This window comes from Dermacentor silvarum, chromosome 5 (genome assembly GCF_013339745.2).
Source record: "Dermacentor silvarum isolate Dsil-2018 chromosome 5, BIME_Dsil_1.4, whole genome shotgun sequence".
Classification (NCBI taxonomy): Eukaryota; Metazoa; Arthropoda; class Arachnida; order Ixodida; family Ixodidae; genus Dermacentor; species Dermacentor silvarum.
Window position 1 is genome coordinate 158,931,188 of NC_051158.1, and position 26,797 is coordinate 158,957,984.

At 49.4% G+C, this 26,797-nt stretch overlaps 1 protein-coding gene across 1 annotated transcript in view; it reads left to right on the forward strand.

Moving 5' to 3' along the window:
- LOC125946092 (zinc finger protein 674-like) overlaps window positions 1-26,452 on the forward strand; it is a 43,117-nt gene extending 16,665 nt beyond the window's left edge. The window contains exon 3 of the mRNA XM_049668552.1: window positions 24,428-26,452. Within this exon, the coding sequence (XP_049524509.1) occupies window positions 24,428-24,927 (500 nt within the window). The 3' untranslated portion in view covers window positions 24,928-26,452. The remainder of the gene's footprint in view (window positions 1-24,427) is intronic.
- The last annotated feature ends 345 nt before the right edge of the window (window positions 26,453-26,797 follow it).

The window sequence follows — 26,797 nt, forward strand, 5'->3', positions numbered from 1 at the left end:
AGAGTAGCGCCAGTCCGAAGACGATTTGATGTGTAGAGCTAGAATCGGTCTCGCCAGCTGTCTTGTTTATGTATCGTTGCCTCTGTTGGTTTCTGTAAATACACCTGTATATGTGACTTCCGCAATGTAACAATATGCAGCTCTTAAAAAACTTATCAAGGTTTATATGTGAATCAATCTGTTTCTATGTTCTTATATCTCTTTGATGGCATTATTTTCCTTTTTATAGAGCTTTAGATTCGACTGGCAAGGTGTAGGGCCTTAGATTGTCTTGATACCTCATGTAATGACTTAATAGTATGTGCTATAAAAACCAATATGTCTGCTACAAATGCACTTATCGTTTGGTGCAATAGCTGCTCCAAAAGGCCTTTTGCTGCGTTCCACCACTGGTGTTCTTATGTTATTGTAATGGTGCAATGTGCACCACTTACGCCCGCTCTTCCGAACAAGACGAGCGCAGCCGAACGAAAAAGAAACCTACCGCAGATAACTCCACAATCCGCCTGTTTGTCATCAAAACAAATTCAACAAAAATGCCGACCATGTAGACGACTTCAACGAACCACCTGGATACTAGGATTGGGTCACTGCGTCTCCAATATCCGTAGCGGAAAAAACATGGGCAGGTGCGCGTCTTCTCTTCAGCCCGGCCATTGCTGCGCATGGCTGTGAGCGTGCGTGAGTGCATACATAGCCGCACGCCCTCTCTTTGAGTTAACCTGCAGCATGTGCAAAGGCCACTGACTTCATCTGCACCGTCTCTTCGCTCGCCGTCCTCCAGGTCACCTAATCTCGAATTTCAAAGACGCATTGAAATGAGGTGCTGATGCAAAGTGTTCGCTTCTCTGCTTTCCATGCATTTTCAAGCTTAAAGTAAAACAGGAAAACCAAGAGAAGAAAAAAGAACAAGACAGTGTTTTAGATTCAACCGACAAGGTGTAGGGCCTTAGATTGTCTTGGTACCTCATGTAATTTCCTAATAGTATGTGCTATAAAAACCAATATGTGCTATAAAAACCAATATGTGTTGTTTCGGGCAGTAAATCAGCTGGTCTTCAGCTGATTTACTGCCTGAAAGATACACTCACACATCAGGCGGCGGAACTTGCAGATAGAACTCGCAGAACTCCCTCTCCCGTTTTTCCTTCTCTCGACTTTCCTGTTTCCCCTTCTGCCCTGGAAATGCATGAAATGAAAAAATTCCAACTAGCCCAGCTCTCTGCCATATGTTCCGCTTCGCTCCGCCTGCGCTCCTCATCACGGCAGCGTTGTGGTGTCCGACAGGTTTGGATGCTACATTGATTGCACTGTCTGTAGAGCATTCCACTTATATTGTAGGTCATCCTACCGCAGGTGAAACATCAGCTGCGGTGGTGGAGTTGACACGAAAGCGTTGCAGGTTTTGCTTTGCAATACCGATGTGAATATATCGTCAACACGGCATGAAAGCTTATTTTTGGTCGCCAGCTCTCAAATTCAACGAAATATTTTTAATTGAAGTTAGTTTCTTTTTCCAATTGCCCGATAATTAGAAATTCTTACGGCTCCTTCGGGGCCGGAAAAAATATATCTGCGAATATGCTATTAGCCTAAAAGGTTGAGTTTCAGTAAAACCAAACTTCAATATTGTCACGGCTCACTGGAGACAAGAGCGAAGAGCGGTATTTAATTGAGGCAATGAGGACAAAGTGCTCAGTTCAAACTTCTTCTTCTCTAGCACCTGGCTTGCAAGCTCGAGGTCGTTATCTTTGTCGTCAGCGTGGTTGGGCACAGATAGCGTCGCGGCATTTGCCCCCTTCATAAGGAGCATCGACCTGATGCTCGGCGGGTAGCACCCGGTGATCAGCAAACCGGAGAGTACCCATGTCATTCAGAAACATAAGGTTTCATGCGCACCACGTGCACAGTCTCAGGCAGGTTCATACGGTGCCTCGAGCAGGATGGGCTGTCAGGAACAACTTCCTAGTTGGCGTCGCTAAGGCGTCGTGCTAAGGCGTCGTATGGTCGGAAGTATCGGCGTAGAAGTTTCTCCGCGAGGCCCCGGTGGTGTACTGGAGTCCAAACCCAGACTCTTTGGCCGGGATGGTAGACGACGCATCGATGGTGTTGATTGTAACGTCGGGCATCTCGCTCTTGCTGGCCAGTTATGCGAACGCGCGCGAGCTGTCTTGCTTCTTCGGCGTGCGCTGTAAAATCTGTGGCGTCAGTCTCGGAATCGCTGGAATCATGAGGCAGCATAGCATCCAGCATTGTAGTCACTTCTCGACTGTGGAGGAGACTGAATGGTGTCATTTTTGTTGTTTCTTGCCGAGCCGTGTTATAAGCAAATGTGACGTAGGGTAATATTTGGTCCCAGTTCTAGTGGTCCACATCGACATACATGCACAGCATGTCTGCGAGAGTCTTGTTGAGGCGCTCCGTAAGTCCATTGCTTTGCGGGTGATAGGCTGTCGTCCTTCTATGTGCCGTGCCACTGAGCGTTAGTACAGTTCGCAAAAGTTCAGCCGTGAACGTGGTTCCCCTGTCGGTTACGATGACCGCTGGAGCACCGTGCTTCAGGACGACGTTTTCAATGAAGAACTGTGCAGCCTCGGCTGCTGTGCTGCTCGGTAGTGCCTTGGTTTCTGCATATCGCGTAAGGTAGTCTGTCGCAACTATGGTCCACTTATTTCCGGCGGCAGATATTGGGAATGGGCCCAAAAGGTCCATCCCAATTAGTGCTAACGGCGTTTCCGGCACTGGAACAGGATGTAATAGTCCGGCAGGTTTCGCAGGTGGTACTTTTCGTCGTTGGCAGTCAAGGCACGTTCGAACGTAGTGCTTCACCTGTGCTGCAAGTCGTGGCCAGTAGTACTTCTCTTTGATCCGCGCTAATGTTCTTGTGTACCCTAGGTGGCCTGAGGTAGCTTCATCGTGACAGGCTTGCAATATTTCATTGCGGAGAGTTTTAGGGACGACTAGTAGATATCTGTTCCCTGTTGAAGAGAAGTTCTTTCTAAAAAGAACACTGTTGCATATGCAGAATGATGACAGGTCCCTTGAGAACAATCCAGGCTTGTTTGTGGTGCGGCCTTCTAAGAAATCAATTACAGAAGCGAGCCCTTGGTCCTCTTGTTGTTGAGAGGTGGTGGCCGCATCAACAACTCCTAAAAAGCCTGTGGATTCGTCATCATCTCCGCCTGACGACTCGATCGGGATCGGCGATCTGGAAAGGCAGTCAGCATCTAAGTGCTGCCTTCCCGATTTATAGACCACTGTCATGTCATACTCTTGAAGCCGTAGGGCCCAGCGTGCCAAACGTGCAGATCGATCTTTCATGTTGGTCAACCAACAGAGAGAATGGTGGTCACTTATGACTTGAAATGGGCGGCCGTATATGTACGGGCGGAACTTGGTAACTGCCCATAGTACAGCCAAGCATTCCTTCTCTGTGGTGGAGTAGTGCGATTCGGCACGTGACAGTGTTCTACTCGCGTAAGCGATGACTCGCTCAGCGCTGTCTTGCCGCTGAACAAGGACGGTGCCTAGACCCACGTTGCTGGCGTCGGTGTGGATCATTGTGGGTGCATCCACGTCAAAGTGGGCAAGAACAAGTGGAGTTTGTAGACGGTACTGCAACTCGTTAAATGCCTGCTCCTCGCCCCACACAAATGCGACATCTTCTCTGGTTAGGCAAGTCAGCGGTGAGGCTATGCGTGCAAAACCCGCAATAAATTGCCGGTAATATGCGCATAGGCCCAGGAAGCATCTGACTGCTTTCTTGTCCGCCTTGAAAACTTTGCGACAGCTGCGATTTATTTAGGATTAGGTCTGACACCTGTGGGACTTACAACATGGCCCAATAACTGCAGTTCTTCATAGCCAAAGTGACACTTTTCAGGTTTTAAAGTAAGCCCAGCGGACCGTATGGCTTGAAGAACTAACCGTAGCCGTCTGAGATGTTCATCAAATGTGGCAGAATAAACAATCACATCATCTAGGTACACTAAGCAAGTCTTCCACTTAAGGTCTGAGAGAACGGTATCCATTAGCCTTTGAAACGTGGCTGGGGCGGAGCACAAACCAAAAGGGAGAACTTTGAATTCATAGAGCCCATCAGGCGTCACAAAAGCAGTCTTTTCGCGATCCCGTTCATCGACCTCTATTTGCCAGTACCCACTCTAAGTCCATTGACGAGAAGTACTGAGCATGCCATAGCCTGTCGAGGGAATCGTCGATGCGTGGTAAGGGATACACGTCTTTTTTCGTAATCCGATTGATCTTGCGATAATCAATACAAAACCGCAGGCTACCATCCTTCTTCTTAACGAGTACCACGGGTGACGCCCAAGAACTTTTTGACGGCTGGATGACATCATCTTCTAGCATTTTCTTGACTTGCTGCTGTATTGCTTCACACTCTTTCTCAGCCACGCGATACGGATGCTGCCGGATGGGTATTGCTGTTTCCTCCGTTATAATGCGGTGTTTCGTCAGTGGTGTTTGACGCACTCGGGACGTTGTAGAGAAGCAGTCCTTAAAATGGTCAAGCAGTTCCCTGAGACTTTGTTTCTGTTGCGGCGCTAAACCTGGGTCAACGTCGACGACGGGTGCATGTGGCATCGTATCGGTGGTTGATTCCTCTTTTACAGCAAAGCAGTATTGAACGTGGTCAATTTCGTCAAAGTATGCCACAGCGGTGCCTTTACTGATGTGCCGGCGTTCATTAGTAAAATTTGTCAGTAGTACCTCTGTGCGACCACCGATTAGGCTGACGATACCCCGAGCGATAGCAACACCTTGATGGAACAGAAGTGCAGATAATTGTTCGGCTACACCGTCCTTGTTAAACTGTTCTCCGCAACTGACGGAGACAAGACTGCATGATAGTGGTGGTATGCAGACGTCGTCGGCGACACATAACGATGTACGTTGGCGCTCGTCGTCGTGGCTCGTGTCTATACTGTTCGATAAGGTTATCTCGCCATCCCGTATGTTAACCACGGCGTCGTACTCCCGCAAGAAGTCCATGCCAAGGATGAGTGATCTGCAGAACTCTTTTAAAATCATAAAAGAGGCAACAAAAGCTGTATTTCCTATCTGGAGTCGTGCAGTACATTTTCCTGTAGGTGTCATTATCTGGCCCCCGGCATTTCGAATATGAGGGCCCGTCCATTGCGTTTTGACTTTCTTAAGCCGGTCTGCCAACTGCTCACTCATTATCGAAAAGTCTGCGCCAGTATCAACTAAAGCTGTCACGTCATGTCCATCAATCGTTAAGAGTAGGTCGGCACTCACAAATTCGTCGGTGTTCCGTTTCTCCGGGTTGCTCTGCTCCTTGCTCAGTAATAATGGGGGATTTTCGGCGGTTTGACGACTTGCAACCTTCCCCCTGGAGGTTGCTGATTTCAGTTTCCCCGCCGTGGGCTTGGAGAGCGGCCTCTTACCACGTTGGCGAAACTGCGACGGTCCGGCGAAGAATAGCGTAATGGAGACGGTGAGCGCGACCGGAGAATAGCTGAGCTGCCTTGTTCCCGAGTGATACTGTCGTCGAAGCGTGGATTTCTCTGTGGGAACTGTTGCGGAGTAGCAGGTGACATTTCCTGGATGCGACCCTGGCGATGAGGGCAAAAACGATAAATGTGCCCTGGTTCGCCACAGTGAAAACACAATGGTCGGCGATCAGCAGTGCGCCATACGTCGGTCCTGCGAAGCTGGGGTCGCCTGAAATGCTCTCTCTGTATCCAGGCAGCAGTAGGTGGCCGCTGGTGGTACTGCTGTACTGGCACGGTAGAAAGAGGGCGACGGACAGCGTCTGCGTAGCTATATGCACGTGGCTCGTAGCGTGGCTCGTAGCGTGGCTCGAAGCGTGGCTCGAAGCGCGGCTCGGGACACGGTTCAGGGAGTGGCTCAGGAGATGCAAATGCTTGCCGGATTTCTTGGAGGACAACTTCAGCGACCGAAGCAACAGTAAACTCCTTCGGTGTCGCAGTTTGCTTCGCAATCTCCTCGCGCACAATGTCTCTGATCAGTTGACGCAGCGAGGTCTCGTCGGTCACTGCCAGAACTGCGGCTCCTGCAGGTGCATCGTTAGTTAGGCGCTCATATTGCCGGCTACGCTGCTGGAGCGCCCGCTCAATTGCTGTGGCTTCCTTAATAAAGTCTTCCACTGTTGTAGGCGGGTTTCGCACGAGACCAGCGAATAGCTGTTCTTTGACGCCGCGCATGAGATGGCTCAGCTTCTTCGAATCAGGCATGTTGGGATCCGCGCAGCGAAACAAACGAGACATGTCCTTGGCAAACATGGAGACACTTTCGTTGGGTTTCTGAATGCGCAACTCGAGAAGGCGTTGTGCATTATCTCGGCGATCAGTGCTTCCGAAGGTATCAATTAGCCGACGGCAAAATTCGTCCCACGTTGTCAAATGTGTCTCGCGGTTTTGAAACCACGTCCTTGCGCTACCGTCAAGAGCGAAGTACACATTGGAAAGCTTCTGGTCCGGACGCCACTGATTGACCCTAGCCACGCGTTCGTACTGGTCCAGCCAGTCTTCGGCGTCTTCATACGTGTCACCGCGGAAGCTTTTGGGGACTAGATTGTTCTGAACAGTCACCTGTGTTGTACTTGCAAGTGCCATTTCCTGAGTCGGTGCGGTTGCTGACAAACTTCCTTGCAAGAGACCGAATTCCGGGCACAGACCTTGCAGGCGGCGGCTTGTGCGGTGCACAGGTGTCTCGAAGCGTGGATGATGTCTTGAAGGGCTGGATGCAGGGCTACTCGCAGGAGTCGTCCCAATCATTAGGCGAGGATGCGATACCCAGCACCTCCAGCAGTGTCACGGCTCACTGGAGACAAGAGCGAAGAGCGGTATTTAATTGAGGCAATGAGGACAAAGCGCTCAGTTCAAACTTCTTCTTCTCTAGCACCTCGCTTGCAAGCTCGAGGTCGTCATCTTTGTCGTCAGCGTGGTTGGGCACAGATAGCGTCGCGGCAATATAAAGAGGTAAAGTGCTGGTACACCGATGTGTTCCACAGTTGGTACACATTTGAACGCTTAACAATATGTATTGGTTATAACAATGAGAAGCTGCTGCACCGTCAACTTTTGTATGTTTTCTATGATGAAATAACCCGCTTACTACAATGCCCCCATGGTGCATTATAGGTTATAACAATGAAGTCTGGCTACTGGGTGTCTGTGCCAAACGAGAATGAAATGTGAAATCCTTGAAAAGAAAGAAGAAAATAATACATTCGAGCCGCTGCACGTCACCGCGCGCTGTTTTCCAGCCTTCTCCGCATCGTGAGCCTCGCGCTTCTTTCTCTAGTCGCCCTTCCACCCCTCCAAATACGAATGGGCTGTGCCCATAGCTTTACACTATGGGCGCAAACAAGAATGGACCATGCCAACTGTGCTGATAGCAGAGAGCAGGGCCATTCTTGAACGCCGACAGCCGCAGCTCGTTACATGCAATTGGAGCGCGCAGGAAGCAGAGTTAAACAGTTAAACCAGTCTGCACAATCAGCAGCCGGATGGAGGAAAGTGGTGGAGAGGGGCACTGGCCTCCCCACTGTTATAGTTTTCTCATAATAGCTCTGCCATCCCCCTATTTTGATTTTTTTCCTGTAGTCTGCTTATAACAATTATCAGTTGTAACAATGGAATTTTTGTGGCATTTGAATGTTGTTATAATTAATGAGGTTCAACTGCATTGTAAGGAAGAAGAGCGGCAAACTAAGAATTCCTCTTACGATCATGTGTCTCGGAGTCAGAAGATCGGCACACTAGAAAGCGCCGTCACCATCAAGCGTCTCACGGCCAGTTCGCCCATCCATCCGAGCTGCTGAGTTGTTGCTGCTACACTTGTGGCTGCTGCTCAACGACTAAAATAAACCTCGTCACATTTGGTGGAGGGGCAGGGTATCAATCCCTGTAGCTTTTGTGGACATTGCCGCTGTCTCCCGCCTGGTTCGTGCCACAGTGTATCCGTGTGTACCAGCCATATTTTTTAGTGGCTGTGGTGCTGGGCTGCTAAGCACGAGGTCATGGGATTGAATCCCAGCCATGGCGGCCACATTTCGATGGGGGCAAAATGCAAGAACACCTGTGTACTTAAATTTAGGTGCACATTAAGGAACCTCAGGTGGTCCAAATTATTCCGGAGTCCTCTACTACGGCGTGCCTCACAATCAGATCATGGTTTTGGCACATAAAACCCCATAATATATATTTTTTTACTATATCCGTGTGTAAGACGCATGTTGTGCACCAGACAACTGGCCAAATTCCTACGGCCTTACAGGGCCTCATGGCAAATTTCTACCGGCACCGGATGCCACCTAATGCTTGCTTCTGCCAACCAACTTTCAACTACCCACCGATATTATTTCAGTGCTGCGCTTCACCAGATTCACGTTTCAATTCACCGCCGCTCCATTTTGCCCATGAGGCTTCGGCCTACCTCTCCTCCCGAGGAAATCTAGGCACCGCAGTTCGAGAGGCGAGAACTGTGTGTCCAGTGGAATCTCCAAGGCCTCCCATTTCTCCTCATGACGTGATTGTCGTGATCGTGGAAGGAGTACAGACATTAACACTTGTAGACCCAGACGCCGCAATTTCGGTAATGCTTGCCCACCTCCAGGGGCGGAGCCAGAAATTTTTTTCGGGGGGGTTCACCGGCCCGACTGGAGGGGGGGGGGGCAAGCTTCCACTTTCCTCTAGGTCACGGGATCGATAATAAATATTGGTAGTTTAAGCAGACTCTATACATGTATATCAAAGACATGGGACTGCCCCCCCCCCCCCCCCCCTCGCGTGTGCGTGTGCTTGTGAAGAAATTAAGTAAACAGTAAAGTAAGCTCAATAAATACAGTAAGTACAACAGGTACAGTGGGCGTTTGGAGCAACGGTCTCTCATCGCGCCACTGAATGGACCAGTCTTCGAAAACGCATCATTGAGATGACCTGCCCGATTGGAGAAGACATCATTAATTGTTAATTTCCGTTAAGCGTAGCTGGCGTCGTCCTCGTCGGGGCGAAGTGCGTTTCACAAGTCAAGGACGGCTATACGCATGAAAATGCACGTGTGACCAGGCTATATCTACTCCCATAGTAATAGCTTGTTCGCTGCGTCTTTGCACTAGAAAACTTAATATGTGCAAAAACGAGTCAGGCTTTTTTTCGAAGCTTTCTTCGCCCTGCTCCCTCATACGAGAGGGTTGCATTTCCTGCGGCAAGTGCATGGGCCGCTGTGTCTTCCGCTGTGTGCGAGCGTGTAGTCGTCATTTGCCTTTACGTCAACAGATTCAGAATTGTACAGAATATTTCACCGCACAGCATAGATATGGCATGTGTATGCATTTTAAGTAGTGCATGCAACTCATTTCTGCTTCACTTAAGCCGGTGCAAACAGGAAGCGGCCTTGTACCTCACAGAATCTCGACTGATTGGTGTACTAGTGATGGAGGAATGAACTCCGGTCTTCTTCAGTGCATAGTGCACATAATCAATTTCTCAGGACGCGTGAACTCCGACGAGAACTGTCAGCGCATACAACAAGAGTTTACTTACGCTGTACTGCGCACAGCAGTAATTCATACTTGTCGGCTCTCTGTTTCGTGCATTCTATTGCGAGTCGGTGGAATTTCACTGCTGTCATCAACCCCTTCGTGTGTACATTGCTGGTTTGGGATTCCACAACAAAACAGCAACAACCAGCCTTCCGTAATTGCTGGTTTGTGATTCAACAACACAACAGTAATTACCAGCCTTCCGTAGGGGCGCAATCGCAAACAAGAGACGTTTCTCGCGCAGACTAAAAGATCCTGCCCGAGCGTGGCCTAACCGGCACCCGAAGGGAAGCAGCGGAAATGTATACCGGAGATTTCGACCGCCTCGGGTCTTTAACGTGCACCTAAATCTAAGTAAACGGGCCTCGAGCATTTTCACCATCATCTAAAATGCGGCTGCCGCATTTGTTGCGTCATTTGTTGCGTCATTTGTTGCGCATTTGTTGCTTCAAAATGCGGCCGCCACATTCTCGCCCAAAACTTCACAGAGTGTCAAAGCCTTGACAAACACCGTGGCAGTTTTTTCCTTATGCAGACATGATTCGCTGTAAATTACCAACCGAAACGGAAGCGCCCAGGAATGAAATTGTGGTAGTAGCACCGGTTTCCTGAATTATGTCAGCGCGAAGTGACGAAAACAAAGGGTGGGTAAGTGGGGGGGGGAGGAATTTCGGGGGGGGGGGGGGGTGAACCCCTCCAATCCCCCCCTCCCTCGCTACGCCCCTGCCCACCTTTGTCGCAGCCTTAGTAAGATTACGATATTGCTTTCGGGTATTTCGTTATGCACAGCTAGCACACAACATATTGAGCCATTAGGAGCCTGCACAGCCCGAGTCATTGAAGAGGAGCTGTGCATTTCTTGTTCTCAATGTTTCTTGGGATGGGATTTTCTTTCAAACCATCCTGCCATCCTTTACTGCGCCGGTGTCAAGGGTTTGTTCCTTCGTCTTTGTGACATGTCTCAGTCATGCTGAGCTGTGCACTTTTCGACACGGACGGAGACCCACCTGCCATTTGCATCGCCGCTGTGGACCCTCTGCCGTCGAGTTCCTCCCTTTGCCTCATCCGTGGACTGCAACCTTACTTCAGTGCAGCATGACAATCTCTCCTCCGTCGTCTTCACCTGTGCAGCTCTTCATTTAATTACCGTATTACTTCTTTTGGCCGAGTAACAGGTGTCTCCCACACCATCGACACTAGGTCTCAAGCTCCTCTGTGGCAGCGACCTTAGCAGATTTCAGCCAGGTTGGTTATTGACGTACAGGGGACCGGCATGCTCACTCGCACCATTATTCAGCCATCAAGTGGTTCACAGGCATCCCCAATCATTCGTCTTAAAAAGATAGTTCCATCTGATTTTGCATTGAGTATCATCATTTGAACAGGATCATCCGAAAGGATGTCTGTCCTTTACCAAGCATAGATGACGCACTTGAGTACTTGCAAGGAGCCAAATTATTTTTTCCCTAAATCTTTGCTCTGAATGCTGGCAGGTGCCCATGGCGGAGGTTGATCACTGTAAGACTGCATTTGTCATAGCGGATGCCTTATTTAAATTTAATGTCATTCCGTTCGGTCTTCCTATTGCACCGGCCACATTTGAATGGATGACGGACACTATTTTGCGTGGTCTGAAGTGGCTAACATGCCTCTGGTATTTAGATGGCATTGGTGGTGTTTGCGCCTGACTTCCAGAAATATCCAACTTCTGAAACAAGTTCTTACCTGCCTTACGCAAGCTGGCCTGCAGCTTAACTTGAAGTGTTCTTTCGGTGCAAATCAGTTGACCATATTAGGCCATGTTGTATCTAAACATGGCGTACTTCCTGATCCCACTAAGCTCTGAGCCGGGGCCGAATGTCCTAAGCCAACGACACTCAAGGCACTACATAGCTTCATGGGCCTGTGCTCCTATTTTCACAGTTTTGTGTTAAATTTTTCTACCATCATTGCACCCTGACACAGCTTCTTGCCAGCACCAGGGACCTTTCTACCTTGTCAGAAGAGTGTGAAACAGCATTTAACACCTTACACCATCCACTTACCTTGCCACTATTTTACATCACTTCAGTCCATATGCTCCTACGGAAATTTACACTTGACGCCAGCGACGGCAGTCTGGTTGCAGTGCTAAGCAATGAAAACCTGGCTTTGGCGAGCACATCGTAGTGTGCATCAGCCAACCTCTCACTACAGCTGAGCAAACTAGTACTGTGTGACTGAAAATGAGTGCTTAGCCATTGTGTGGGATCTCGCTAAATTTCGGCCTTACCTTTATGGTCGGACCTTGTTACAGACCACCATGCTTTTTGCTGGTTGTCGTCCCTCAAAAACCTGTCTGGATGCCTGACAGGATGGGCCCTACCTTTACAGGAATATGACATCAGAGTTATCTACCACACCGGCTGCTAACTTTCCGACGCCGGCGCTTTATCAGGTTTGCCGATCCCACCCGACATGAGCAGCATTTCAGCCGAAGCCACAACCGAAGCCACAGCCTGAGCCATAACCGATGCAACAGCCGGAACCACGGTCATATCAAAGGATACAGTGCACCGTGGTAGAGTCCACAATGCCGATTCCCGATAAATCGCCCGAAGAAGACCGGCAAGTGGTTGTGATGCTTAGGTCCCTCATAAATACCCTTCGCATACTCTTAAGCAAGCTACATACTCCGTCAGCGCGAAGTGCAATGCAAGTACTGGATGCTCTTAATCCAGTGCTTGGAAGTCTCGAGTAAGCCCCATGGCTCATCCGCAGCCTCCTATTCACGCAACGACCACTGGCCCTTGGTTAATGTCAGATCTCTTCAACGCACATCACCAGCTATGGAACTTTGGTGTCATGGTGATTCGCTGCACACACAGTGCTCACTCTCATCTTTTTTATTCCTCCTTTCCCTTACCCCCAGTGTAGGGTAGCAAACCGGACGTTCGTATGGTTGACCTTCCTGCCTTTCCTCTCATTGCTTTCTTTCTCTCTCTCGTCCCTGACACCTGCTCTGTTACCTTTGCACATCGCTGACTTGACTTTAAAGCAACAAGAGTACCCATGGATAACCATGCTTCTGAGCCTTCTGAAAAATCCTGTTGGACTACTGGAGTCTCACGCACTCCGCCTATAGACTTCTCTAATGCAGAAATTACCATTGTGATGGCTGCTAGTGACTTCTAGTGGCCCTTCGCCAACTCCATAGCCGTATCTGTGCTTGAGTTCACAGCTACCCGCAGTGTGGCAGTGGCGGTGCGTCCAAGACCTACATGCACCTTCACCTTCGATATTACTGGCGGGGCATGTGCCATTACATCAGCAAATACATCTCCCTTGCCCTGATTGCCGACATCGCAAATCGACTCCTTATCCAGCTGCACCGTTGTAGCCACTTCCATGGCCACTTCACCTCTTTAACCTATTCACTTCCGCAGCTGGCCAGCTGCGACGGCCAAGGCCAAAGTCTGAGTGACCGGCGATTTGCCGGCCGCTGAGAGAACGGCTGTTTCTGGCTATTTTTCACAGATGAAAGCACATTGCAGGCTATTTTATTGTTGTTTTGGGTTTCGTACACAAGATGGACATGTTTGTCTACACCTTCAGCAGGAGTTCTTCGTAAAACAATGGCAAGCTTCGTGCTCATCAGACTCTGTTGTAGCCATTGCAACCAGAGTACTAGACTCGAAAAAATGCGTACAGGCTTTAGAGTGGGCTCATCTATTTCAGCACATACCATTGTAAAGTGTGCTGCACAACCACTCGATGCTGTGCTTAGTTTTCAAGACCCAAGTTCTAAAATCCGAGAAGCATTCTGAGTGCAAGAAATGCAAAAGTGCACTTTGCGTTCCAGCACGTTTTCAACTTTCTTTGCTCGCTTTCTACTTTTCTTACTGCATCTGATGTGGAAGCTTTTTGTGAACAAAGTAAACCATACATTTTGTAAATGCGACGTCTGTAGCACATTTTAAAGCAATTTTCTTGCAATGCGGAACACGCTCAACGAAGCAGAAAAATGTGCAGTGGAATACCAGGCGTGGTGGAGCACCGAACGGGCAGAAGCAAAGGGGTTAACCGCGTCGGGATTGACTTGTATGTCCTCTCCCATGTACGGCTGCCGATGGCCGCTGGGTCATAGTCGCAGTGGATCATCTCACGCAGTGTGCGGAAACTGCTGCCCTCCTAGCGACCACTGCTCATGACATCGCTTCTTTCATTCACCATCACTTCGTTCCTCGCTACAATGCACCTCGTGAACTCATGAGTGACCTAGGGCACGTGTTTCTCTCTGTACTATTTAAGTCTCCTTTTCATCAAAGCAGCATTATACATCGACCTCTTATTACCCCCTGACAAATGGCCTGATGGAATGGTTCAACCGGATTCTTGGCGACATGCTGTCCATGTATGTTGGCTCAGATCATTCTGACTGAGACCTTGTTCTACCATTCGCAATGTGCGCCTGCAACACCACCAAACATACTACAGCTGGATTCTCTAAATTTTTTCCTTCTTTACAGCCGTGAAACTACTCATACCATTGGCACAGTTTTCCCATTTAATCCAGATGCATCGGAATGTACTCTGGTTCCCACTGCTGCCAAGCATGCCGAGGAATGTTGGTAGCTCGCCTGCTGACTAACTACGGCTGACCAATCCAACCAAAAGCTTCAACGTGATGATGACTGATCTGCTCCCACCGTCCCGCTTGAATCTGTCGTGTGGCTCAGGGTCCCACCTGTCTGTCACATGTAAGAGGTCACCCGTGGCGAGAGAAGAGGACGAAGAAGTTGGCAGAGCGTTCCGAACGGCGCGAGCGCGCGAGGCGCACGAACCGAGGCATAGTCGAGAAATGAACGGCGCTGTCCGTTGAGTTTCAACGTGGCACCGGGTCAGGAAGGTCGTATCGCCAGCTCCGCTCTGGCAACGGGAGACTTGGGGGTCTGGTTGAGTCCGCGACGCTAGCCGTCCAAGGTGTGGCCGTCGACCTCGGCAAGTTCGAGTGAGGCTCCTGGACGGGCTGCAGCTTCTCACGGCAGGGCCAGGCACCCCAGAGAGGATCCCCCTTCTGCGGCGGACCGGCACGTTCGAATCTCCTCGGGACGACACGTCGGCACTCCTGAAGAGGTTGCGACGCATCCCGACGTTAGGTCTATCCAGGTGGGCCTAAGCAACGCCGAGCGTCGTCGCTGACGAGCTGACGAGCTCATCACCGACGAACCGACGAGCTCACCGCCGAAAAAGAGACAACGCGAGTCGTCAGCACCTACGGCAGCAACAACACCCGAATGAACACGACTTGGACCCGACGTGAGGAACGTCAAGTCGGCGGCCCGTAAGAGTACACGTTTTTGATATCGACGCAGCTAGGCCGGGGCCAGGGTGGTCAGACTTTTAATAACAAAGGCTAGGACTGACCTAGAGACTTTAAGGCTGAGCTAGGCTCCGAAACTGAAATCGAATATTTTCTGGTAGTTTTGCATGTAGTCAGAGCTTGATATTTTCTATTAAGTAAGCATTTTTGTGAAGTTATGTGTTTAGTTTGGCGTGCCCTTAGTTTTGAGTTTCAGTTTCAGTGTTGTGTGTTGCGTGCTTCTACCACTCCTGTATATATTAAATCTTCGTTTGCCGTGCCGCCGGTCGTCTCTCTCCTCCATCAAGAGTAGCGCATGCTCGCAACTCTCCGCACTCCCAAGTAAAGGTGACACTGTCAACAAACTTCTTCCAAAATTTTATTGTTCTTATCCCATTGTTTGCCAAATCTTGCTCGTCCACTACATCATCGAGCCACAGATTCCTCCGAGTGACCATCATTGCCATGGATGTGAATCCTATTGTCATCTTCGTAGGTTGCCACGATAGCAACCTACAATGGCACGCTAGAAAGTCCCATCACCATTACGTGTCTCAGAGCCAGGAGAATGTTGGCAATCTAGAAATCACTGTCGCCATCTCGTTTGTCGTGGCCAGTTTGTCCATCCAGCTGAGCTCTCAGTGCTGCCGATGCAAGTCTGGCTGGCACTCAACAACTTCAGTAGACCTCGTCACAGTATGTATATTCAATAAATGCATTGTAATGCTTGTTATTACACTACGGATGCCTGAGTGGTCTGATTTGTTACCTTCATTTCTGTTACAAAGTGCTGCGTATAACTCTGAGTGCTTTCCTATACAGTAAAATCACGTTATAAAGAAGTTGAAGGGGGGGGGGAGGTCATAATTACTTCATTATAACCATTACTTCATTATAGCCGCTATTCATTTCTACCCACAGTTAGCAAGCAAGAGAGGATGTATTCACCACCGAATCTCGTAGCAGCCCGCCACGCAAAAATAAAACGGCCGTCTCACAGAGAAAACAAGCGGGAAAAAAACGGCAAGGAATTGCTACTTTATTCATGCCAAACGGCTCATCACTGATCGCAGCACACCAGCTGGTGACTCACTTCTCAGAAAAAAAGTCCTTGATAGATTTTTTTCTGTGTCTTCTTCAGGGGAATGATGGCAATTTCAGTTGCAGCCGCTATTTCGAGTTCGTCCTCGCCCTCATTGTGAGCGCCAAAGAATGAGCGCAGCAGATCTGCCGCATCTGGCGCTTGTTCAAACATCGATACATCGGGTTCGCCAACATTAGGCTCCTGGCTGTCGTCGACACATTCGTCACTGTCGTCATTAGGCACGCACATCACCGCGCGCATAATTTCTGCCTCCGTTAGCTCTTCGGTCATCACCGCATCATCATCGGCACTAACATACATGCAGAAGGTGTCGCAGTCGGGCACAACGCCAGCGTCAAGGAAAGGTTCCCACGACGCTAGGGCATGGTAGCCCGCGGCAGCCTCATTGGCAGCAGCACCGAGACCTTCGCAGTAACCGCCGCTGCTGATGCCAAAGGAGGCATGCCAGAAGTAATTGGCGATCCTGCTTGCCGGTACAGCCATCCAAGCAGCCTGTAGCATCTCGATGCCCATGTACAGGTCGATCGTGGTCTCGCGCTTCATGTTCATATTGACGCGTGTGCTCTAGGCAGACGACAACGACGATGGGAGCATTAATGGACTCCATCAAGTGGGTCACGGGGATTTTGGCTGACGACGAAGAAGACGTGTCTCTGTTCTGTTTTGCTTGAACAGGTTGTCCTGCTGTTCTTGTAAAACGTCTCTCTGTCCTCTCTCGGCGTTGTACCGCGACAGTGGTGGAGGTGCTGGGTATATTGACCACGCCTGATGCTCCGGACTTCTTCTGGGAGTCGTTCATCTAGCCCGGACGCATTGTCACCAGTTACGACCCCCGTGCATTGCTTCAGTCATTGACTGCTAGGCCTTGCCCCGGAGTTCTCCCCTCTTCAACCACATCTTTCCAGGAGCTCCGCACATCTGGCAATGGCCGAAACCAGCCCACCGCAAGCACCCCAATGCAGCCAGTCTCCCAGTCAACAACAGGTAACTTTTCTTCATCCGCTGGTTCCCGATCGCTATCGCGGTGCAGCCTTCGAAGACATTGAAGACTGGCTTGACAAGTACGAGCACGTCGCCCAGATTAACCAGTGGACTGAGCAGCAAAAGCTCTCCCACGTCTATTTCGCGCTTGACGACAGTGGCTGTACTTGGTATGAGAACCGCGAAGCTAACCTATCGACATTGCATGACTTTCGGCAGAAAATCACCGATACGTTTGCAAGTGCTGACTGGCGCGACCGTGCCCAGCAGTTAATGGAGCTACGTACGGGTGCAACAACCGAATGAGTCGGTCACAATGTTCGCCGAAGACATGGCTCGTCTCTTTCGTAGAGCCGACCCGAACATGACCAAGGATAGGAAGTTACGCTACCTCATGCGAGGTGTAAAAGAGCAGTTCGCGGGGCTTGAGCGGAATCCACCAGTCACCGTCGCTGATTTTATCAAGGAGGCTACGGCTATTGAGCGGGCCCTTCATCAACGATGCAGGCTGTACGATCGACTGTCCACCAGCACCGCAATCAGTGCCACCGCATTGACTCCACAGTATCAGAGCTCCTTGCATGAAATGATAAGAGATATCGTCAGAGAAGAAGTTCACCGGATCCTGACACCGACACTGGATAGCCCCATTGCGTCAATCTCCGAAGTGGTACGCGACGAAATCAGGCAGGCGTTACCGGCCGCCGATCTTCCCGACCACCAGCGTCCCATGAATTACGCCGCTGCTGTCCGATGTTCCCCACCCGTTACAACCACACCCCCGTACAACCAGCCTCCGAGATCCGCTCCTTGGTCGCCGCCGCAAAAGGACGCATTGCGGCGCGCACCCATGATGCCGATGCAGTCCTACCGCCATCCGTCATTCGCCGCGCCTTGGACCACGCCGCAAAACGACCCTACGAGACGGCCACAATTTCGGAGATCCGACGCGTGGCGCACTGCCGATAACCGCCCTCTCTGTTTTAACTGCGGGGGTGCCGGCCATATTTTGCGCCATTGCTGGCATTGCGACACATCATTTCGACCTCTTCGTCCGTGGTCTGATGGTCAATGTGCAGATAGCGAGTCCCTGCTACGCCTCAACGACGCTGCTTTTCAGGGACCTCCCATAGCGCACCCGAATGACGAATCCGTGCTCAATGATCGGACTGATTTCGGCCATCGGTCGCACTCTACAACCCCTCCACGCCAGATGCCTGCTGGACGTACTTTTGCTAACCTTCAAGGCCGAAGGTCGCCCAGCCCCCGCCGGGGAAACTGAAGGCGACAACCTCTGGGGGTAAGGTTGCAGGCCTGCCGCAAGACAATAAAAAGCCCCCAACTCGCCCGCTGCAGAACGCCGAGAAGCCGATAACCACCGACCCCGAAGAAATTGTGAGCGCCGACCTTGATGTTTTTGTGGATGGGCAGCCAGTGACAGCGTTAGTCGACACTGGTGCTGACTTCTCTATAATAAATCAGGAACTCGCCCTCTGCCTGAGGAAAGTAAAGACGCCATGGACGGGACCTCACATAAGGATGGCAGGCGGCCAATTACTGATGCCTACTGAAAGATGTACTGCAAGAATTAATATTGGAGATTCTTCTTTCGTGGCCGCTTTCATTGTTCTTCCTGTGTGCTGTAAAGATTTGATTCTTGGAATGGATTTCCTAAGGGAATATGGCGCCGTAATTAACATTCCAGACCGCATGGTGACGTTTTATAAGAGCCCTGGTTTAGTCCATTACTTATCGCCGCAACACAATGCATTTCGTCTAACAGAAGATGACGTCGTAATCCCACCTCGGTCATGTATTCTTGTTTCGGTGGGCTGTGACGTACCGTTTCATTGCGAAGGAATTTCCGACCAAATAACCATTTTGTTGCTTACTCACGGTATCTCGGTCGCACGAGGAATTGTAAATGTCACCGACGGGCGCACTTATTGCTAACAAATTTTAGCACAGAGAGATGGCACCTTCCAAAAGGCATGGCTATGGCTTATTTTGACGGTGTTGCAGATGTTCGCGGCTGCTGTTTACTACTCGAAGAAGCGCCTACACAAGACCCAGCTCCCGCACTTGACGTCAGCACTGTTTTGCCGCCGCACGAACGAGAACAGCTTCTTACGCTATTGGCCCAGTTCGTCGACTGCTTTGCGTCGACTTCAAGAGTCGGTCGGACGCCTCTAACGAAGCACCGAATAATTACAGAGGATACGGCGAGACCCATTCACCTAAATCCTTATCGTGTGGCACCCAGAGAACGTGCAGCCATACAACAACAGGTGACAAAAATGCTTGAAGACGACGTGATCCAACCATCAACGAGTCCCTGGGCATCGCCTGTAATTCTAGTCAAGAAAAAAGACGGCAGCTTGCGTTTCTGTGTGGACTACCGAAAACTAAATCAGGTGACGAAGAAAGACGTGTACCCGCTTCCCCGTATCGACGATTCCCTCGACAGGCTTCGACACGTACGTTACTTCTCTTCAATGGACTTAAAAAGCGGCTATTGGCAAATCGAGGTAGACCCCAGAGACCGTGAAAAAACTGCTTTTGTGACGCCAGACGGCCTGTACAAATTTAAGGTTTTGCCTTTTGGCTTGTGCTCTGCCCCTGCTACGTTCAAACGCCTCATGGATACTGTGCTTTCCGGTCTGAAGTGGAAAACCTGCTTAGTGTACCTCGACGACGTCATCGTGTTTTCCGCAACGTTTGAAGAACACCTCGAACGACTTGAAGCAGTTCTGCAGTCCATAAGATCCGCCGGCCTCACCCTGAAACCGGAGAAGTGCCACTTGGCTTTGCGGAACTACAGTTTCTTGGTCACGTCGTCAGCCATGCTGGTGTCCGCCCGGATCCCGCAAAAATTACCGCTGTCGCAGTTTCCCGTATCATCCGACAAAAAGGCTGTCCGGCGGTTCCTCGGCCTCTGCGCGTATTACCGGCGGTTTATTGCAGACTTTGCTCGCATTGCGCCGCCGTTAACTCGCCTCACGAGAGACGACGCTCCTTTTGTATGGGGTGATGAAGAGCAAGGTGCATTTAATGTCTTGCGGCAACGTCTCCAGACACCTCTAGTGCTTGCCCGCTTTGATGAGACCACTTCTACATTGCTCCACACAGATGCCAGCAATGTTGGCTTGGGAGCTGTTCTTGTGCAGCGGCAGGAGGACACGGAAAGAGTGATTGCCTATGCAAGCTGAACACTCTCACGCACAGAGGCTAATTATTCCACAACTGAGAAAGAATGCCTCGCCGTGGTATGGGCGGTTATGAAATTTCGCCCATATTTGTAGGGCCGCCCTTTCAAAGTTCTCAGCGACCACCATTCACTGTGTTGGTTGACGAACCTTAAAGATCCGTCTGGACGATTGGCACGTTGGAGCCTAAGGCTGCAAGAGTTTGACATGACGGTCATGTACAAGTCGGGGAAGCGACATACAGATGCTGACTGCCTGTCTCGATCGCCGCATTTCTTTGTGTTCTGGACACAGCCGCCATCGCTCAACAACAACGGGACGGCCCTGAGTTGCTTGCACTCATCAACTACTTAGAGGGAAGGTCTGCGAAAGCACCTAGAGTTTTCGCAAGAGGACTGTCGTCGTTTTGTTTACAGGCCAAAGTCCTTTACAAAAGAAACTTTTCTTCTTCCGGGTCCCCCTACCTGCTCGTCATTCCTGCAGCTCTTCGTTCGGAAGTACTTCAAGCCTGTCACAACGAGGTGACTTCTGGTCACTTAGGCTACACGCGAACATTGGGCAGAGTGCGGCAAAGCTACTACTGGCCGAGACTTACCACGGCTGTGAAACATCACGTTTGCACTTGTCTTGACTGCCAGAGGCGCACGCAAGTCACCTCCAACGAAACCAGCCGGCCTCCTACAACCTGTCCAGGTTCCTCGAACACCATTTGAACAAATTGGAACGGATATCTTGGGCCCACTTCCTACTTCCACTGCAGGGAACCGCTTTGTTCTCGTCGCAACCGACTATCTGACACGTTATGCTGAAACAAAGGCCATCCAGAAAGGCGCAGCAGCCGAGGTGGCGCGATTTTTCATTGAAAATGTTGTATTGCGACACAGAGCCCCAAGCGTCGTAATTACCGACAGAGGAACCGCATTCACGGCTGCACTTTTAGATCACGTCCTGCTGCTAACTGGAACAGCTCATCGGAAGCCGACCGCCTACCATCCACAAACCAACGGACTGACAGAGCGCCTTAACAAAACAATTGAAGACATGCTTTCAATGTACGTGGATGTCGAACATAAAAATTGGGATGACACCCTCCCTTATATCACGTTTTCGTACAACACGGCGAAACAAGAGACGACGCGCATGACTCCGTTCACCCTTGTTCATGGCTGGGATGTACGAACGATGTTGGATGCAATGCTTTCACAAGAATTTGACGACACTGAAATGGACGCCTATGTGTTCACGCAACACGCCGAAAAGGCTCGGCAGCTCGCGCGCGTGCGGATCTGCCAGCAGCAAGACTACGACGCAGGCCGCTATGATGCCCACCGTAGAACCGTAAGCTATGAAGTCGGCGACAGAGTGTGGGTTTGGACACCCATACGGAAACGAGGCCTCTCCGAAAAGCTGTTAAGGCGATACTTCGTCCAATATCGAGTATTGTGGCGACTCAGTCATGTCACCTATACGAGGTCATCCCCGATAGCCCCAACTGTACGAGGCGCCGCCCACACCATTCCGAACTTGTGCATGTTGTACGCATGAAGCCGTATGTGAGTGAATGACTTTGCGATAGACCTTCACTTCCGCAAGTGGCATCTCTGGTATAGCATCGGGACGATGCTCTTCTAGGGAGGGACAAATGACGCGTGTGCTCTAGGCAGACGACAGCGACGATGGGAGCATTAACCGACTCCGTCTAGTGGGTCAGGGGGATTTTGGCTGACGACGACAAAGACGTGTCTCTGTTCTGTTTTGCTTGAACAGGTTGTCCTGCTGTTCTTGAAGAACGTCTCCCTGTCCTCTCTCGGCGTTGTACCGCGGCAATATTAAACAGAATTCGGTTGATCACACAATTGCGGTAGTTCGACTTAAAGTTCATAATAACCCCTTGTTTTAAAGATTGCACAACTGCGGTGCAGTTTGGCTGCAAAAAGCATAGCTCGATGTTCTTGAGCACAGCGGCAGTGTGGTGGGCCACGCAGTTGTCCAGGACGAGGCATATCTTCCGTTTCTGCTTGCCCAGCCATTCGTCCCACTCCCGCAGCCATTGTGCAAAAATTTATCTCGTCATCCAAGCTTTGCAGGTGGACACATAACTCACTTAGAGCTTTCGTTTGCCTTTAAAGCATCGTGGTGACGCACTTTTGCCGACCACCAGCGCTGGCATCCTATCCAACCCATCCACGTTGACACAAAGCAACACAGTCACGCGGACCTTGCTCTGCTTCCCGCCTTGGCAGCGTTCACCTTTGAGGGCCAAGGTTTTTTGCGGCAGCATCTGGTAGAACAGGGAGGTCTCATCCGCGTTGAACAAATCCTTGGCACTGTATTTTGCTAGCAGCTGTCCAATGTTTTTTCTACCCACGCCACTGCAGCTTGCGGTCAACAGACTGCGCTTCCCTTCCAACGGCCCTGTCGACGATGTCGTGGCGCTCTTGCCACAAAATTGTCGTGCCTCATGATGCAAGCAAAGTCCCTTGCTTTCTGCTGCAACAGTGCCCCACTCGCAGGAGTGCCACTTGCTCTTGCATCTAAAAACCACTTGAAGACCACCTTCAAGCTCGCAGCTTCTTTCTGTCGCCTTTTACGTCACGTGCGACAGCACTGGTGACAGCTTCTTTGCTGCTCAAATCATCGACAGCGCGCTCAATGCTATGCCGAAATCTTCGGCCACTTTTTTTTCTTCTGCACGCCGGACTCGACGGCTTTCAGCATAGCTGCCTTCTGCTCGATTGATATTGTTTTGCACTTATGTTTGCCGTTACCGTCATCCTTCTCTTTTCTGGCGGCCGGAACTCACACGAACGAACTGATAGAAACGCTGATAACCTTGATGCACACGCAGACAACGGCAAGCAACAACAACTGTGGTCGGCGCCACCCCACACGTGCAACGGAAGGGCGGGTGGGCTCATGAGTTCTACAGGAAAGGGGAGGCCGGGAGATGCACACAGGAGGTGCGCACGTCGTGCACTGTAAGACATTGACCTGGCAGGTACCAAAATGCTCAGTAAATGCTCGCTGTGAAAAAAAAAGTTTGTTATACCCATTGTGAGGAAATTTTAGCTTTGTTAAAACGAGGTTTCCAATACACGGGCATCTATTGGAATTTCAAGGGGAATTACGATTGCTTCATTGTATTCATTAGTTTGTTATATCCCATTTTGTTATAACAAGGTTTTACTGTATAATGTTTCTTCATACACAGTCGAACCTCATTAAAAGGACACGGTTATAATAAGTTATCATACATAACGAAATATATATAAAATTTGGTTGGTTATTCTTCATTTCAGTGGACTACATTCTCCTGCTATTGTTAAATTAGAATTGATCTGTCATGGTATTGGTTCTGTCATGGTATATGCTGAGAGGTGTTTCGGCCATCAACTGCATTGTGATATCACAAACTTGGCGGCCAGTTTTATCTTGTCTTCAAATTGCAGTAAACATTTGCTTACTAATTAAACGAATAAGCATAGTGTCACGCGTGCACAGGCAAGCACAAACACATCTCATTCGATGACCACAAACGCTTGCTTTCAGAAAGCTGGCATGTTGAAGAGCACCAGCCATGCTTCATCCTCCGTCTCGCTTCACCAGTACTTCGAAAGTTCAGATTGCGCAGCCTCTAACACTGGGCACACAAAAACACGGCACATATTAAAACACCAGCCATCTCGGCCTGTCCCTAGCTATGGCACCTGTCGCATAGACCTCTTGCATAATCGCTGTGCCCACATTGGGCTTTGCCACCATCTTGAAGGTTAGACATGCGGCCGAGCGCAGACCGCATGCGGGATGTTTGTGCGCCGCGCGGGCTCTGCTACAGGTCGTGCTGACTGTTTGTCTGTATCTCGTACTGTAACTGTAAAAGTTGAGTGCAGCTACCAGGAATATGTACAGTGAACACATGGCTTCTTATTCGTTTTTCACACTGATGAACTACAGCACCATACTGAGCTGTGCATCACTCGCTTAAAGCCATGTAAGCTAGTTTCTTGAGCCAAAGATGTTATGACGGTCAAAGATTGCTGCGACAAGATGGCCCGATGCTCTAGCATTTGCAAGACCACTTTGGCCGTGCCAGGTGATTGCGCCGGAGTGCTACACCAGTACAAAAATATTGCAGCATGCCACAGATTTGTAATTTGCTTTGATGGAACCATGATACCTGTAGTATTTATGCTGCTCTTTGGCATTTCACAATAAATTTCACTTTTGTTTTAAATGTGCAGCATCAAGGCCTTCTATTTCTCCATCAAAGGCCAAGGGTGACAACACGCCCCAGGGACGCCTCCACCACTGCCCCCTCTGTGATTATGAGACCGATGATATGAGGCGTATGAAAGTACACATCAGGAGACACGCTTGCAAGCGTCCGTTTGAGTGCCATTTGTGCCTTCGAACTTTCACAGCGAAGAGCTGCCTAACAAAGCACCACCTGCGCTTCCACGCGGGTGAACAGCCGTTTCGGTGCCCTTCATGCCCTGGGACATTCTCCGATATGTCCACCTTGAAGCAACATCTGCGCACCCACACGGGCCAGGGGCCATTTCCGTGCCCTTCGTGCCCTCAGAGCTTCAAGACAAAGTCCAGAATGCTGACGCACTCGCGCCGTCATACTGACGATCGACCATACCGCTGCACCATCTGCTCCATGTCCTTTCGGTGGCAAGGTACCTTGAAAAAACATCAAAAAAAGCACCAGAATACCATAGTTCAACTGCCATGTTGAACTAAAGTCTGTGTTAGGAATCTTCATAAGTGTGTAGCATCCTTCATAGTGTTGTGTGCATCAGTTAGCTCAAGCGTCACCATATGCTCTTCTATGTCGAACTGCTGAGTCACTTCAGAAGAGGTGCCAGCCTAATCTAGGAAGTTGCAGGAACATTTGTAGTGATAAGATTGCAGTACGTTACAGTGTGTGTGTAAACATTATTTAAAGAGGTCCAGAGTCTCCACTTAAGCCGAGGCGGGCCGCTCCCATGTTGGCACTGTCAGGCCATGCCCTTCAGCGACATCATGGGCCCTCTGGACAGCCCTTAGTTGATGTTGAAGCAATGGGCTTTGTATTCTTTTTTTCCATCGAGTCCATTTTTCCAGGAGGCTGGGGAGAGTTGCGGGGCACCCCGCGATCATATGTTTGATTTCAATGATGCCATTACAATCATTACATTCCTTCATAATCTCCCTCTCTGGATATATTTTGTTAATGTGGTACGGCGTTCGGTATGTACCCGTTTGCAATAAGCACAGCGAGACTGCTTGAGCCCTGTTTAGTTTTGAGTTTTGGTATGTTACAGTGGCCGCATTCATTTTGTGTTCCTTCATGTGAACACATACCACAGAAATTTGTCAAATCCTTGGCGTCATATTTTCTAAGCACTTGAGATGATCATGTTGATTGTGTCAGATCAAAAATATCTTCAGCAGTGGATTTTATGTCACGCCTGTGCACTAATCTTCCTGTTAAAGTTAGGCTGCTGGTTTATAACTCTCTAATTCTCTCCCTCTTACAATATTGCAGTACCATTTGGGGTACTACAGGTATCACTTATTTGTCCAAGTTGAACCTAAATATAGCTGTGAGATGCATTGCTGGTGTGCCCTACTGTTTCCCTATACCTGTCCTCTTTTTTTTAAATATGAAATATTACCAGTCTCTGTTTTATACAATTACAGACTTTTAATGAGTTTCAAGTCCTCTTCACGAAATGATGAGAATTAGATTGGTTATCTGGCGGAACTTGCAAACACCCAAATTAGATTGGTTGGTCATCTGGCAGAACTTGCAAAATACACCCATATTTTGCAGACCAGACATAAACTTAACTGTGGTTTGTTCCAACACCTGGAGCATATTACATTGAACAATTTATCTTTTATACTCTGCCAGTGTTAATAAATAAGTTGAACCAAGAAATGGTTGACCCTTTAGAGGATTCAAATATTCTTCTTAGACAATATTTTCTGAACAAGGTAATGTAAGGATAGCGCATCCATTTTATATTATATTGTTTCCTTCTTTCCCATGGCGTTGTTGCTATTCTCTTTTGTAGTGCAATGATTAGCACTGTTCCTTACCCAGTGCTTTCTATTCTCTTGTCTCTTGAATCTTTGTTTGGGAAAAATTACCTTTTGTTGTTGGTCTGCTGTATAGCCAAGTTGAAAAGGGGGCAGGACCTCTGTCAAGCTTGCGAGCTTTTAGTCTTGTCTCCTTCAATATTTCAGAGAAAATAAAAGACTGATTGATTGATTGATTGAAATCCTCATCTCTCAGTTATGCCTTCAATAGACTCAGTGTGTGTAATATAATATTATACCCACACATGATAAACTCTGATAATTAGATGTCTCACACAAATATATTGGTGTTCTAAATATTGACACGTGTACATGTTTATCTTTCACCGGTGACCGCTTTTCACTGGCCAACAAATGTCAAACGTTATCTCAAACAGAAGCATCGAACTAACGTTATCGATGCTTCTATCTGTTGTCTGTTGTTACCGACGCTTATGAAATCCGATTGTATGAGCGACGCGAATTGTCTAGAACTTTTTGGAAGACACGGGGGTACCAGGGAATAATCTGGAAGCTTCGAT